The sequence below is a fragment of the Mus caroli genome, chromosome 11 (genome assembly GCF_900094665.2).
Source record: "Mus caroli chromosome 11, CAROLI_EIJ_v1.1, whole genome shotgun sequence".
NCBI classification, from domain to species: domain Eukaryota; kingdom Metazoa; phylum Chordata; class Mammalia; order Rodentia; family Muridae; genus Mus; species Mus caroli.
In genome coordinates, this window is record NC_034580.1 from 84,664,014 (window position 1) to 84,681,067 (window position 17,054).

The 17,054-nt window shown below is 43.9% G+C and overlaps 1 protein-coding gene across 2 annotated transcripts in view; it reads right to left on the reverse strand.

Annotated features, from left to right (window-relative positions):
• The window catches only part of Ankfn1 (ankyrin repeat and fibronectin type III domain containing 1), a 309,663-nt gene that overhangs the window by 14,631 nt on the left and 277,978 nt on the right, over window positions 1–17,054 (reverse strand). Inside the window, exons 1-3 of one of the 2 annotated variants that reach the window (XM_029483918.1) lie at window positions 15,039–15,131; window positions 8,322–8,488; window positions 1,800–2,013 (exon numbers count right to left, since the gene is read on the reverse strand). In XM_029483918.1, coding sequence (XP_029339778.1) covers window positions 1,800–2,013; window positions 8,322–8,488; window positions 15,039–15,072 — 415 coding nt within the window. In that variant the 5' untranslated portion in view covers window positions 15,073–15,131. Of the gene's footprint in view, window positions 1–1,799; window positions 2,014–8,321; window positions 8,489–15,038; window positions 15,132–17,054 lie in introns of those variants that run through there. The other variant, XM_021177915.1, reaches the window with a different exon arrangement.

The following is a 17,054-nucleotide window of genomic DNA, read 5'->3' on the forward strand; positions in this document are numbered from 1 at the left end:
TTCTTTTTCCTTTCCTTTCCTTTTTCCTTTCCTCTTCTTTTTCCTTTCCTTTCTCCTTTTCCCTTTCCCTTTTCTTTTCCCTTTCCCTTTTTCCCTTTCCCTTTCCCTTTCCCTTTCCCTTTCCCTTTCCCTTTCCCTTTTCCCTTTCCCCTTTCTCTCTTCCTTTCTTTTCCTTTTCCCTTTCCTTTCCTTTTTCCTTTCCTTTTTTCCTTTCCTTTCCCCTTCCCCCTTTCCCCTTTCCCCCTTTCCCCTTTCCCCTTCTCCTTCTTCCCTTTCCCTTTCCTCTTTCCCTTTCCCCTTTCCCTTTTCCCTTCCCATTTTCGCTTCCTTTCCCTTTTTCCCTTTCCCTTTTCCTCCCCCCTCTCCCTCCCTCCCTCCCTCCCTCCCTTCCTTCCTTCCTTCCTTCCTTCCTTCCTTCCTTCCTTCCTTCCTTCCTCTCTTTCTTTTTTGGTCAGCCTATCTAAATCTCCCATTAGATCAGTTTCTGGCACAAATGATATTTGATTTGTATCTCCAAGGCCAGTGCAAATTAGTAAGGCAGGTCAAAAGAGTTCAAAACACCCTAGAAACTCTATTGAGATAATTATTTTGTTGAATTAGTTGGTAAGTCATTGACATCTTTGGTAATAAAAGTTAGCTGCTTCCCATGTTCTTCCACACTGCCAAGTTTTTACTTTTAGAGACTGAGGTTTTTAAAACAGCAGCACACACTGAGTTGCTTATAGGAAAGGAACATCTCCCTGTTAAAGGTTTTACATAAGTTGATAACATAAAAAATATGATATTTATATATATACTTCCTGTTACATTTCATGTATCTTTGAGAGTTTTAGTCACAAATGACTCCTCATGGCTAAAGCATTACTATTCTGATTTTACATGTATAGAAACTAATACTCAAGGGTAGCAGTCTGTCCAAGTGCCTGCAGCTAGTGAAACAAAGTTGGAATTTGAATACAGGCCTCTGATTTCTAAGCCCAGGCTCTTTGTGCTGCACCATGCTGCCCCCTATGGGACAAGCCTATAAATCGGAACTGTTCACTAAAAATAGTATTATGCAGATTATGTTGGAGTTTAAGATGCAGAATTAAGAAAGGCACTTTGAATGGCCATGATTTTTATTGACTAGAAAAAAAGGACATGAGACGCAACTTGCCCCAGGAAAGAGTGTTATACAGCATTTCCTAAATTTCTATCCTTCTTTTTCTGCCTATAAGCACAAAGATATTTTGTGGAAAATTATGTTTTTTCCAGGGATGTTTTTGCTACATAATCTCATCCTTAATTTCCGAGGTGTGGTGTGAGACTTGTTCCTTAGATCGTCATGTCCGTGACTATCCTGAGCTTATTGGGTTTCAGTTTTAGGACTCCAATTAGTTTATCTAAGATTTCCCTCTTCCTCACATTCCACCAGAGAGCATGATGGGAGTGGGAGGTATGACCTGACCTCTTACCTGCTTTGGGCTGATGTCCTTACCTGGAATAACAGCAGTCCTCTGATAGGGAAGTTTTGGATCTCCATTCTTGCTCTATGTCCTTCCATACCTTGGTCATGTGGACTAGCGCTGGTCTAATCTTCCCTACACCCACCACCCTCTTCCTCTCCAGTAAATCGAAGCAATTTCATGTTGTTGCCCTAGTCTCCACTGCTCTAGGTTTGTATCTTTTATGCTTTTTGATTCTGACTCCTGAATAGTGTTTCTTACCGCTAGAGCCAATGCATCAACACAAAGAATGTCAGGGAAGACAGAGCCAAGACTCTGGGGCTGAACCAAAGAACTCTAGAGCTTACTGCTTACCACTCACTGCCTTTCTTCTGTGCATCTCTGGGGATGGGGATGTTGATGGAAGACAGTCTATGTGTGATGATGTAGAACTGATCTTCTTTAGATTCTGCTCACTGGAGGAGTCTATCAGCTTAGTGATGGGCAAACCAGAGACTGGTTGCTTGTACCGGGCATATTGTAGAGCATCCATGATCCATCTCATCTCACGCCAGACTTCATCAATTTGCTTTGGAATAAAATGGTGAAAGGCATTAAGTAATGAAGCACTCATTGGAGGAAAAAAAATACATTTTCTTACGAGTACAAGATGAACCATTGGCTATACTTCTGGTTTCTATGGCATTGGCTTGAGCGTGAGTTGCTTTGTTTGCAAACTACAGACAAATATCCCATAGGTCGTCATGATGGTTGAGTAGGATGCCGGGTTTGAAAGCCTGTATGACACTACAAGGCACTTAGCGCACACACAGAACGCACTGTCTTCTCTCACCGTGTCATGAAGTATAAAGTTGCAGGGTGGTGATGTGATTCAGGTGACATATGTATTTCAGAACATTTATACCTGTATTACGGGAACCATCTAATTTAGTAAGTTTAATATCTAAGCTTACTACTTCTGTAATGCAAAGCAAATGCTTCCAAAGTCTACAGGAGTTTTAAAAAGCTCCTGCTAAGACGTTGAAACACTCTATGGTAGCACATCTTGGATCAGCACCACTTTGATTTCAGGGTTGATTCTATAGTGATTTTCATGACATTTTCGTTATAAAGTGGAGTGGTAGTTGCTAGTGGTTTAAAAGTCACTTGATTCTGTCTCTCACTGTAGATGACAGATGTTCTTCAGATCATTATGACCACTGGCTGTGGCCATGGGCTTTCTGATTGTTCTGTCTCCCAAGAAGAGTCCATTTGTCCCACTGTTTCTTGGGAATCTAAAGCTTGAGGTTGGCCTTACATCTGACTTCACTGGGTACCTTGGCAAAGCAGTAACCTTTTTGTGTTCATTTCTCAGTTGTAAATTGAGGAAGTTTAACCACGTGATGGCTAAGGTAGCGAACAGCTCTAATACTTAAAGGCTCTTTTGGGAGAGCATTTAGAAAGTTGGTGTCAATACCAACTTCAGGTAGAAGATGCTCATTGTATATATGATAAGTGTCCCTGACTGGAGAGGTCTTAAAGATTAGGTATCACCCAGTGCTATTTTATTTTAAAATTTTTTCTTAGGTTTTTATACTTAACCATACTCTTTAATAAAACAGCTAAACAAACAAACAAAACCCCCCAAAACCCAGTACCAATGAACCTTGCACTCCTCGCACATAATAGATTCTGAAACTATGAAATCCCCTCTCATGGTCATGCCCAGTGTGACAGGCAGGCTAAAATTAACTAGTGGGTGAAACTGTGAGGCTGGCGGCCATTTCCCCTGCCTTTATAGTTCTGTGCTGCCCTGGTATAGGGCTTGGCAGGTTATTCAGTGTTGGTGTTGAAAGTGTGAGATTGAGGCTGGAGTCTGTTCATTCCCTTAGCTGGGCAGGACTCTCCAGAGCAGCCAGGCCCGGGGGGAGACACTAAGCTATGCTAGGAGAAGAATTTGAAGGGAACCTGAAGTTTATGAGGGCAAAGCCAAACTGGGACTCCCAGGTTAGACCTGCATGGATTTCCCTTGATGAAACCGTTACTTTCTCAGCTGGCTTTTATCGGCATTCAGTATGCAGTGGTCTTGAAGTTATTTCAAAGGCACTATCTGGTTATGGATAGCTTTTTTTTTTTTTTTTTAGAGTGCCTGTCGAGGACAGGACTGTGCTTTTATATCTTTCTTCAATTAGATGCTCAGGGGATGATAGCACAGTAAATGAAGGGGTGGAAAAGGCTACCCAGCTCTTCAGATTTCTACTCTCAGGGTTATTGGAAAGATTCAGGGGATATGGGTGAATGCACTCTGTAAACTGAGCAGGGTTAGAACATCATTGTACAAGGCCAATCAAAATCCTCTCAGTGGGACAAATGTGAATCCCTAAACGATTTCCCAAACTCTGACCCTCAGGACCCGTGGCTATTACCTTATATGATTAAAAAAAAGTGAGTACCATTTTCTGTGGCAACACTGGGGTTGTTAAGGATTCTAGAAGAGATGTTTGTCCTGGATTGTCTGGGGGGGGGGAGAATTAATTCCAATGACAAATGTCCTCATCAGGACTGACGACTAGAGCGAGGCAGAGGGACACTTGGCTGAAGAGAAGAGGCAGTAGTATAGCCACAAAAGTCAAGATAGATGTGAGTTTAGGAATGACAGCAGCTCACAGATGCTGGGGGAGGCAGAGAATGAATTCTCTTCCCAGAGCTTTCAGAAGACTGCAGTGCTGCCAACAGGAATTTCCAACCTCTGTTCTACAAGGCCTAGAATAACATTCTGTCACCTTAAGCCAGCCATTTTGTGGTAACTTGTAAACTTATGTGATTTTTTTTTTCATAACAGTCCACCTGTTCTTTTTTTTAGATAAAGGTGTTTAAGCCCATTGCCAAGCATGGGCAGATTTGCATAAGGCAATGCTGATGATGTCTTAGGTATTCCTGGTGGTGTGGGGGAGACGGCCCTACCGAGGAGAAAGAAAAAATGCCAGAGGTTCATGGAGGCCTGTGGACTGAGTTTAATGAAACCTCGCTAAGTAGCTCCAAAAGAATTCCAATTTCCACTCATTTCACCTTCTACTGTTGATCTAAAAGCAACTGACAACATAATCCCCCCGATTTTAAGGTCCAAATTTGACTTCTGAAGACTTGCTGACACGCTTTTCAAATGCGCGCCTGTGAACGGCCCAGGTCTGTTGATTAAAGGCCCTGCATTTACTTCTCACCCTGCTCTTTACAAATTTCGGTTTTCATCCTATAAATTATAGCCTTTCTCTGGACCCAGGCGAGATAATATTTTTATTAAAATGTAAAGGTGATTGGCTTGCTCACGGCACAGCCACAGGGTGCTTGAGGGAATGATAGATCGGTTCTGTGCAGGCAGCTCTGTTTCTATTACGGCTTAGGCACATTTGAAGCATTACAGTATATAAATTATGGCCTAATTGCCCTTTTGGCTTTAACAGCTCAAAGTATGCTAAGCCTCAGGTCTTCATGCTTTGACATTTCTTTCCTCCTCCTCCTCATCCTCCTCGTCCTCCTCGTCCTCGTCCTCCTCCTCCTCCTCCTCCTTCCTCCTCCTTCCTTTCACTCTCTCTGTCTCTGTCTCTCGTTTTCTTCCTTCACTCATTTTGACATTTCTACTGCCCGAACTGTCTATAAAGCCTGTATACCTTATCTGCGATTTTTCTATGCCTCCCCTGGTCCAGACCTCCCCTTTTTTGGCTATGCTCCTTGGCTTCTTTTTCTGAGCAGTATTTACATAGACTCCCCTGCTCTTTACAATGTTTGGTTTGTGTAGTAACACTGTCTTAGATCTAGGCAGAGCTGGCAGTTGCCTCTGCAGGCCCTGGTTATGGTGTGTGGTGGGCCGAGCTGTGAACACCAATGGCTGAGTGGCTGCAGCTGGTTTTCATTTTGGGGGCGGAGGCTAAGAAGTCAACACAGGTAAAGGGGAGCCAGGACATTGGGTTGTCTGCAGGCAGTGAAATTGCTCATGTCGGGGCCAGCGGGGTGGCATACTGAAGGCTGGGGATCCAGGTAGATGGTATGGAATTACCCTACTCCAAGAAGGTAGTTTTTGAACACTTAGGGAACTGGCTTTTATCCAAGTCTATGTGCCTACGGGAGTCCGGAGCAGGCAAGAATTTTGAGAAAGTCTTGGCCTGGCCTGCCATTATTCAGCCTACTTAAACATTTGATCAGAAGGAATGAGAAAAGAGGCTCAAGACTGGGTGAGGAGCGAGGGGAGTACGGAGAGTGGCCAGGAAGCGAGGATGCAGTCATGGATTCTGGGAGGGCACAAGATGTCCTCATCAGATGGATGAGATTTGGAGAAGCTTATGGGGGGAATAAGGCAGAAACACAACCCAAAGCATGGTTAGTAAAGTGTTTCTTTACAACATGGGTCATAATGGGTCATAAAAGTAATGCTAGAGTTGACTAGGACCAGAGAATTTCTCCAGTCCAGACCTTCCATTGCAGATATGAGAAACAAGCCCTGCCACCCATTTCCAGATCAAACAAAATGTCATCTGCTCTGAGACAAATTAGAACTAAAAGGTGTGTTTCTTGACTTCAGGACTCTTTATTACTGAGACAGTGTCTCTCTATGTGTCCCACACTGGCCTTGAGCTCCTCGTGTAACCCAGGCTAGCCTTGAACTCTCAGTCCCCCTGTCTCAGCCTCTCTTATGGATTTACATGTGTGTGTCAACATGCCTGGATTCACCATGGCACTGGACTCAAAAGATGAGGAGGGGATTGGAGAGACAGTTCAGTGGATAGGAACATTTGCTGTGCAAGCACAGAGACCTGAATTCGGATCCCGGTTCCCACCTAAAATGCTGGGCGTGGTCACGGGCACTCTCAGGTAACTTCAGTACTGAGTCGGGTGAGGAGGAAGGGTTTGCAGAAACAGAAAGATTGCTGAGATTTGCTGGCTGCTAGTGTGGCTGAGAAATGACAAGCTCCAGGCTCAGTGAGAGGCGCTGTCTGAAGAGGATGTGCAGAACACTCGACATCCCTCCAACTCTCTGACCTCTGAGTATATACAGGTGCACACACCTACATACTCATGTGCACATCTCTCTCTCTCTCTCTCTCTCTCTATCACACACACACACACACACACACACACACACACACACACATACACACACACACTCTTACTCGCTCTTCGGGGTCATCCTCATCTTGTATCCTCCCTTTTCCCTATTTTGTTTCCGCTGTCAACATCTGTTCTTTATTTGGAAATGAAATTAATGGACTGAATGTTTTAAGATTCTAAATTCTACAACCTCAGGTGGAGAAGTGAACAGGTACTTCTTTGGTTTGAGGGTCATTCTCATTTATAGATGAGGGAAATAGGGTAATTCTTTTGCGTAGTGACAATTTCTTTCCAAACATTACCAAACATGTATTCCTCTCATTTTTATGTTTCAAAGGACTTTTACTTCTATCATTTCATTGTTTGGTTTTGAGACTTTGTCTGGTGTTTCCCTGCCCCGAGTTCACTATGTAGCTAAGGATGACCTTGAACTTTTGATCCTCCTGTGTCTACTTCCTGAGGCATGTCTTACCATGCTTGGCCTTGCGCTTCTTATTGATAAACGAATATACAACTTATTGACTAGTTGGTATGTGCCAGGCACTTCATGGGCATTAGCTTACTAAATTATTTCTGTAACACTAAAATAATATTAAAACATAGGACTATTATCACACACCCCTCCCCCTTTTCTTTTCTTGGCAACAGAGTCATGCTATGTAACCCTGGATAGCTTATAATTCTCTATGTAGATCAGACTTACCTTGAATTTTCAGAGCTCAGCCTACTTCTGTCTTCTGAGTGCTGGAGTTAAAGTGTGTCCATCGTTAAAGTGTGTTAATGTGTAGCACACATTAAAGTGTGTGTTATTGTGACTATTTTTCATAAATGAGTAGAAGATAGGGAGTGTGTGTGTGTGTATACATGTGAATATTTATGTATGTATGCATATGTGTGTAGAAGTTAGGGGACAACCTTCAGGGCTATTCCTCAGGAGCTCTGTCCACTCTGCTTTCAACACAGAGTCTTTCATCCTAGGCTGGGCTGGGCCAGTGAGTGCCAGAGGTTATCATGCCCCAGCCTCCCTGAGCACAGGGTTTACAAAGCATGCCCCATTCCCTGGGATTACATGGCATGCCTGATGAACTTGCTTTTCAATGTGGCTCCTCTGGGCCTCATTCTCCCAGGTAAGTACTCTACCTAAGCCCAAGTGACTTACCTATCAAGCCCCAAGTTCACAATGTTTCCTCAAATTGCGTTCTTTTTACTTCTTATTTGGATAGTTGTTGGAGCTTCTGGTCTGGCTGGTTCCCCACCTTTAGTCCCCTCATTAAATTCAGGAGAGACCAGGCAGACTATTTAGTGAGCAGAAGCACACAGACTTCTTATAGTGAACCACCAGTATGACTATAGCAGTACCCATGAGGGGCATGACCTCCTTGGTCCAATATGGTCCAGTAGAGCTGTGAGAAAATGTGATTTTTTTTTTTAAATTGTGGCCTTTGGTCCGCTCTTATTGTTATCATCCAATCTTGTCCAGTTTCCCAGTCTGATCTGGCCACCCCATGTTCAATTTATGCCCCCCACCCCCAACCTGGACATCTTATCATTCTCCAAATCTCATCTTCCTGCTTGCCTGCCTGCCTGCCTGCCTGCCTGCCTGCCTGCCTGCCTGCCTGCTTCGTCTGTTTATTATTTTCTCTTTGGCTGCTGAACTCTGTTTCCGCATGGTGTATGTAGTCTAGCCCGTTCCACAAGCCCAACTCGAATGCCATCACGACCTTCCCACGGCATCTTTCCTACTAGCCACAAGTGAACATTAAGAGCATTACCCTCAGGGAACAGCAGCTTTACCTGAATAAAGTCCAGCACTTGCTGGTGCCGTTGTTTGGCAGCTGCGACCTCGCTGTCTGAGATTGCCTCCCTCAGGGACTGTTGGGTATTCAGAGAGTCCAGCTCCACAACAGCAGAAAGGCGGCAATACAGACTAATAAATTTCTCTCTATAGCTGCAAAAATGAACTGGAAAATGGACAAGCAAAATAAAACATGTTAAGATCTGGTATCAAAATAGAGAAATTCATACAGCACAGAAAACCAGTCGAATGGAAACATGATTTATTAACCCTATCAGTGGAAAATATTAAGCCATAAATAAATTATAAATGTGCTCTTAAGGGGCCAGTTGTCTGGCTTTAGTCAGACAGTGTTCCCTTTTAGGTTACCAACTCCTCATAAGGTATGGGGAAGTGGGTTGGCTCAAGCTGCAGTTTAGGTGGACTTTTTCCTAAAGTTGGGGGCCTTTTCATACATAGTCTTGTGCCACGTAATGATGTTTCAATGATGTCTGCACATGTAGGGGTGGCCCAATAAGACTATGTCACTTAGTGATATCATAGCCATCTAGGTTTATATAAATATAGTATGTGATGTTTACAAAATTGACTAATGATACAAGTTTCAGACGTACTGAATTGCTAAATATACATTATTGTTTGTAGGGCTACACACACACACACACACACACACACACACACACACACACACCAACTTGGAAAAACACTTTAAAGACAAAACAAAAACAAAGTCAAGTAGCAACTTGTAACCTAGATTTGATTTTCAACCAAGTATCTTGCTTTCTCTGCCTAGATGATGAGACATGCTTTTCTTAGGTTGTCTCATGTCTAACTAGAAATTTCCCGTAATTGTGTTTGGATTTTAATCCTTTTCTGCCTGCTTTCCTTTTGCAACTTTGGAAGGATAGTGGGTTCAAATTCTTGATCAAACCCCTGCCCCTCCCTCTTTTTTTTTTTTTTGTCTGTAGATTTGGCCTTCATTTCTCAAATACACTGGGACAGAGGCCACAGGGAAGCATCTAAGCTACCCGTCCATCTTTGCTCCTTTTCAGGAAAGGCATATGGCAAGTTTTTCTACCCTCTGGGCAGCTCTGACTACACACTATGACCTAGGCTTCCAATGTGGTGGGACAGCAGCCTGGCATAGGACAGTGTGGTTCGAGGGTCTTCCTGACCCTTCATCAAAGCTGGAGGCTATTCCTCATTTATTTTGTGTATGTCAGACTTTCACTTTCCAGGCTTTGAAAACAGGATCTTTGTAAGCTCATGGGTGTTAGAATATTTTTGCTGTGTCTTCCTGGGTGAGAAATTGTACTAAGACCACCCAGTTTACTACCTATGCCTTGCTTTGCTGTAGATTCTGGTACCTAATGCCCAGCCACCGGGGGAAGCTAAACCATCACACCTCAGAATGGGATATCTGTTCATCTCCACTAGTGAGGAAATCTTGCTCCTTTGCAAGTGAGAGATTTCTGCGCATCTTACATCCTCGTCTGCTTCCTTGCTTGATATCCTCTATCCTCCTATGAGAAATTTTAGGCCAGTGGAAGGGTGACCCACACTGCCTTTGCTCCCATGGGATAGAAAGAGGCGAGAGCGAGGGCTTCAGTTCTCTAGCTTCACTGGAGCTGTGTCCTACTCTCTCCAGGCTGTGTTTCCCTCACTCCAGCTTGGCCTATCTTCAGACCCGGGCTTGATTATTTTGTTACCTGCTCCTTCCGTCCTAGTCTTCCTATACTCTGTAGAGCTCACAGAGAAGAGTTGACCGCATGCTCTGCCAGCGAATGGTAAAGCTCATAGCCTTTGCCCAAACAGTGGCATTCCCAGGGAATTTCCTCACTTAAAACTCTACAGAGATCCTTCTTTAGGATGAAAATCCAAACGTCTTTCCCCCAGTAAGGAAACTCTTACGGTCTAGGTTTGAATGTGAATCCTTAGTTGTATCTTTCATTATATAGCTAGCACTTGACACGTGTCCTCCCTTGGCTAGAGTGAAGAGTCTCACGGCCTCTGTTTCCAAAATAAACTCGAAAATGACAACAAAAGTAGACTTTTTTTTTCTTTCTAAAATATGAAAGATGGCTGGGCGGTGGTGGGACACACCTTTAATCTCAGTAGGATTGGGTTTGGGGGGAGGGGGCAGAGGTAGGTGGATCTCTGGATTTGAGGCCAGCTTGTTTTGCAGAGTGAGTTCCAGGACAGCCAGGGCTACACAGAAACCCTGTCTTGAGAAAAACCATAAAAGAAAGAAAGAAAGAAAGAAAGAAAGAAAGAAAGAAAGAAAGAAAGAAGAAGAAAGTTGACTGTGAAGAAACCAAGTGGTACTTTTGAAAGGATCAGTACCCGTTCCATCTGAATTCTTGAAGACCAGGATATTCAGTTTTGTCTCAAAGGCCAGGGAATCCAGTTTTCTCTTGCGTTTTGTGGTAGGAGCTGCGGCTCAGTGGGTGGTCTCCCATGCCCACACCACCCAGTGCCATCCATGCCATGCTCCACAAGTGAGTTATGAGTATGTTTGAGCTGCAGCGCTTCCCCTGCTCCAGCGGTTTCTGTCCACCGCCTTGAATGTCACTTTGACAAATGTTACTCTAACATAGTCTTTTGTGGTTTAGCAATGATACATTTGGTAGCCATCCCCAAGGAAGGGAGGAGAGACTGGAAGCTTCTAATTTTTTTTTTTTAAATGTGAATCACATGCATTTTGCAGACAAACTGGTATAAGGTGATGATAATGTCATTATTGGGGCTACAGGATTTGTGAGTAACACACAAACTAAGACCAATTCTCTGTGGTGGTATTTCTTTTCTATCTCCCCTCTATAGAACACAGTGACAGACTAGAGTACAGATGCTCTGAGCGCTCATAGGACAGTCGAGTAGAAAGTGAATGGATTAAATACCATGCAGGTAAACAGCTGTGGTGTTTGCTACTAATGTGTGATGTTAGAGAGGTGATCACCAAGGGACTCAGTTTTATCCCTAAACCTGGGCTAAGAAGGACTCTCTCAGAGGAACCAGCACAGTGTTAGTACAGTACCCAACATGCATATGGAACATTTCAGAATCAGTTTGTTCTAACTCTCTTCTCCTATGCCTTTGATTCCCAGGAAGAACGAAACATTTAATAATTCAAATATTAGCCCACTGGGGTTAGAATAGTCTAAGAATGCCCATCTCTGCAAACCCCCAGTCTGTCTGAAAACGATGACCTCATTTGAGAGCCACAGAATAAACAAGATAAGTTTAGTGCCACAAGTCTTTGCCAGGGTGCCAGAAAGCATCTAGGCCCAAGGTGCTAGGGCCACAGAGTCCTGGTAGTGAATGGATCAACATTTGGAATACAGGATTTGTATCTTAGATCAGGAAAAATGGAGATTACGAATAAAGGTTGATGCTGGGCTGTTTTCTTCAAGACTGGGGTCTGGATTCCATTAAGCTCATTGCCTAGACATCCCACGAGTAGCTCAGGACTCATCATTTGTCAAACTGAACTCATCCTCCTCCCCTCCCCCAATGTCTTCCTCCCCTTGTGTTTCCTGCTTTGGTAGATGGCAACGCTATCCATCTCAGACCCCATTCAGACTCTCTGGCTCCTCCATCTTGCCCCTCAGCTGCATCAAATCAATCACCGAATTGCAATCATTTTTAACTCCTGAATCCCTTTGCCTTTCTTTCTACCCCTTAAAGCCCCACTGTGCCAGCTGTGCTTCTGAGGTCTTACCATTGGCCACCTGCACCAGTGTCACAGTATCTTAATGGTCTCATTGCCTCTAGTCACAGTACTAGTACCCCACTTTTCTGTCTTCTGTCCTCCCTAGAACTGCTGAAATTCATTAGGCCCGTAGCATCCCTTTCCTTAAAACCTTTCCACCATCCCTTCTTGTCTATAGGATGTAATCTAACCTCCTTGGAATGACTGACAAGAGTCTGACCTTCTAGCTTCCCTGGAGGTGCTAAGCATACATCGTGCTACGAAGGGCAGACCTAATCGGCGTATCCTTTGTATGTGCTGTTCCCTCGGCTTAAACTGGTTCCCCTCTTCAGCTTCACCTTTCATTTTCGGAATTTTGATTTATTCCCCCATGATTCAGTTAAAATATTCCCTCTGAAGGAAGATCTGGGTGTTGTTCCAAAATTCAAGGGCTTCAGTCTTACAGTAGGGCTTTCGTTGTGCTAAGATTATTGATAGAAACGCCTCTTCTCCCTGTATATTCTGAGATTCTGAGGTTTGGGTATATAGCCTGTGTGTCCTGAATGTCTGCAGGTCCACCCAGTACAGTAGCTTGTCCTGTAGTGGAAGCTCAGCAAATGAGTGTTGAATGAAGAAGGGTTTGGCCAATTTTTTTTTTTTTAATTCTCCTGAATTCTATCCTTTTAGTCCAATTAGCACAAATTACAGAGCCAAGGAAATCAATAAAAGTCAGCTTTTCTCATGGTAGGCTTGCTGTTCGTGGAGACTGCCCACAGGGTCAGGGCAAGGTGACCTCCTCAGTGCAGGCTAGGCAAATCCTCAAGAGGCCACGTCATTGGATGGTGTGTCTGAGCCGGTGACGTTGTTTTCCCTTTTCTTCTGGGAACAGTTTACACAGTGATGCCTAAGGGCCTCTGTACGTGGGCTTTCTGGTCTTGTAAAGGTACTGCTTTACCTAAAGGGGTGGTGAAGTGTCAGCCCTAAGGCTGTGGATAGGAGTGGGTCCTTTTGAAACGGGTTCTCTTTGCCTTAATCTGCCTGTCCAGAGCTTGAGACACCTATTGTCAGTCTCTTTCAGAGTCATGATATCCTGTAGGTGTGTCCTACTGGTCTTTACTCCTGGAGACAGGAGGCTAATCTTCTTTATCATTTTGCCCTCCCCACATCTGTTTGGTGATGGAATGGCCTGGGATACAGTTTTCCATTGCTGGTCAGTAAGTTATTTACAATTCCATTAAAGGTCACTGGTGGGAGCAAAGTTGGGTTGCCAAATCTCCAATCTTTCCACGAGGTAGATGATGATGACTTATGCAAGTCAGACTGAAACATACTGTACCCCTTCACTATAATTTACATATTCCCATAATTCACACCTATTCACATTTCATTAGAATTCCCTTGTTATTAAAGTTTTTCCTAGTTCTGACTGAATTTCTAAAAACATTCTTTTCTTTCTCAGACATGCTCAGGGTATCTTTACCACTTATGGAAGGAGCTAGAGCACAAGGCCCTCATTAAAAACCTTTTCCTTAGCATCTTCTTCAGAGGGGGCTGGTCCAGGATAGCAAAGGCTTAACAGTTTCTATGGAAGTTGTCATTAATTTCTTAGTGGGCTGATGCCCAGTGGAGGAGAAGAGAAAGTTCTGGTCGTTTAAGGATAATGTGGGGTTTGCCGTGATCCTTACTAAAAGCCTGCAATATTTTAAAACTTGTTTCTGACACAAGGAACTTTGATCTGGACAGTGTATCAGTTTCTATGCACTGGCAACACTACTCTGTGGTCCTTAAAAAAAAAAAAAAAAAAACAAAGACACTGATGGAATTGGATGTGCCAATGAAACAAAGCCCAACCAAGTGGCCTTTTCCGGAAACTACATGATGCTCATTAATCAGTTAGATAACCCATGATGTAGCCATAAGGGAGGGCCAACGGAGAATCAGTTTGTCTTTAGGGGAAAAAAAAGTCAACCTTAAAACCAGGAACTGTGAGACACAGGCTTTGATCTATGGCCTATTTTTCATAGATGAAGGCTAGTGTGTATGGTCTTACAGTTGCTTTTAACAACAAAAGTAGGTAAGACAGATCAAAGTGGAAGACACAGTTGGATCCGACTATATTACTCTGCTGGTCATATTTCTAAGTCTATATTTATGTATTTATCCCTGGGTCCTAGGAAGAAGCACTTAAACTATGGCCCATGGATTTGTGGCGTCGTGATTCCCCGAGAGCTTATTAGAAAAGTATATTTTCCAGCTCTCTCTCAGCCTCCTGACCCAACATCGCTGGGGCTGGGCTCCAGGAATCTATGTTTTAACAAGCTCTCCAGGTGATTCTTATGAACAGTAAACTTCGAGGAACGTTATTCTAGGGCACTGTATCCCTAAGTATGTGTTTTGTGGATTTTTTTTAATAGATGCCATGCCAAAAATGTTTCCAGTTCTGGTCAGATGATTTCAGAAAATTCTGGGTTAAACAAAGTCAAGCTTTCTTTTGTGTGTGTGTGTGTGTGTGTGCGAGTGTGCGTGTGTGCGCACGCTTATAGTGCATCTTGCAGAGCTTTTAACACTATATTGCTCAAAACTATCCACTGAGTTTCATGTCAATACATATAATCAATACACTCTGTTTCCAGTCAGAGTCTCTGTGTGCTGAAAGATCCGGCTTCTCCCACTGTGACTTCCTCTCCTGTCTTTGTTGCTCTTACCTATTCCACACTACATACACTGCTCTCTTGCTGCCCCCCTCCCCCAACACAATATTACTTGAAGGCCTCTGCACTTGTTTTCCCTGTCGTCTGGAAATGTCAGGTCTCTGCCCAAATGTAACTTCTTCATAGAGGCATCCCCAGGTCATCCTACAGAGAGCAGCGGCCCCGTGGCTTCACTCTAGTCTCTTTCCGTGGCTTGCTTTTGCTCACGGCCCTTACATCTCTGCCGTTCACGTTATCTGCCCATCGGTTGCTCATTTGTCTCCCCCACTAGGATGTGCACTCCATGAGGGGTTGCTGATTTATCGGGGCCTCACCAGCTGCAGTGTGGAGAGGCACAGAGAGCAGCATGATGAAGGGTGGCCGGCCAAGCTACCCTGGAGGGATTCATAGGACTCCTTCAAATGTCTGTGACCCACAGAATCCTAGCAGGCATATACTGTCATAATATACACTGTCATAATTGATCCCAAATCATTGATTGTTCCACGGTGTCACTGAGGCATGGAGAGACAAATCTCTCTCTCTCTCTCTCTCTCTCTCACACACACACACACACACACACACACACACACACACACCTATAATTAATTAGAAAAAAGGTATGATCCAGACTAGCTCCACAATGAAGTCTTTTTTCTCTCTTTTCCTTTATCTATCCTGGTCTTTTTTCTCTCTTTTCCTTTATCTATCCTGTGGGAATCACTTGTTCTCTTGGCTTCAGCAGCTACTTGTAGACCCTGCTTAAGGGTTTTTTTTTTTTTTCACTTGTGCTGCCAATGTGACCTCAGAGACAATCTCCCAATGTTTCTTTCACTCCTGTTAATAGTCATTCACTCCTACTTGATGCCCTAAGGTGAGGGAATATGGGGGGGGGGCGGGAAGCTTCCGTCTTAGAGGCAGAGGTGGGGAGGAACTGTGTGAGGGGGGCCTGAAAGGGGAACAGCATTTGGGATGTAGATAGATGGATAGACAGGTAGATAGATAGATAGGTAGACAGACAGATAGATAGATAGATAGATAGATAGATAGATAGATAGATAGAAACAGTTGCTCACTCTTGACTACACTCAGTGTTTCTCACGCCTACAATTTTCCCTCTTTGCCACAAGCTCTCATCCTACTGGTAGACTTTTAAGCTCATCTCTGAAGGTTTCGGCTCTTAATTCCCATTCAGGTTACACAACCCTTTTGAGCAAGGAAGCGTGGCCCCTTCTTTCGGTCCAGCTGAATGTCCTCCCCATGCCTGATGGCTCTGATCTAGCCAAACTGAATCTCTTTCCCCAAATCTTCCTGACTGCTGTGTTCTCATATCATTTGCTAGTTTGTCTCCCCCTCACAAGAAAACCTTTCTTTTTATCTATGTTTATTAACCTGGCCATCCTTAAACAACTACTTCAAATATACCCTACGGAATGTACTGAATGGCCACACTGGGGCTTTGGGGGATGGCATGGTCACTGCTATTAATCCTGTGACAGAAAAGGTGTGAAAAGTTCAATGAGAGCCAGTGTTATACAGTAGGGGACCCAGCCCTGTCTAATCTTTGTCTGCAAGTCTGCTTCTAGCTTCTCTTAGGAGGTCTCTTGCCTCTGGAAGATAGCAGTTGCCGTTCATCACCCTTTGGGAGTCCAAACTACTTGGAGCAAGGGCACCTAAGTGGCTTAAGCAGTGCATTCTGAAGAGAGAAATTTGGATTCAGATGAGTAGATTTCAAAGCGAAGTTTAGGGCAATCACCTTGTGTATTTCTAAATCTAGGCTTAGGAGCCCTCAAAAAGGGTCTGCCTCCATCCTGTCCACCCACTCACTTAACCTCCCCCAAACTGCAGGATTTATTTAAATTGAGGGAGCCCCGGCTAATTGCCTCTTATTGCTCTGTTACAAGGTGAAGCACCAGAAAGGAGACAAAACCTCCCTGTTCACATTCTCAGTGGGCAGCAGGGGTCTCTGCAGAAACTGCAGCCAGGCTATTCATTCTGAAGGCCAGGGCAAGATCTTCACCATCCAGACCCCTCATGTTAAGATCACAGCATTGCATCCTGGGAGATCTTATCCACTCCTCAAATTGTCTAGGCTATTTAGAGTCTAGTTAATATCAACCCGTTTATTTAATAAATCAAGACTACTTATCTTTTTGTTCTTTTGCTCCTAAGTGATATAAACTCTCTCTATTAATTTCATTGTTATGTTTTCTCAGCTGACTGTGGGGGTGGGGGTAGGGAGAGAGAGAAAGAGAGAAAGAGACAGAGAGAGAGAGAGAGAGAGAGAGAGAGAGAGAGAGAGAGAAGAAGAAGAAGAAGAAGAAGAAGGAGGAGGAGGAGGAGGAGGAGGA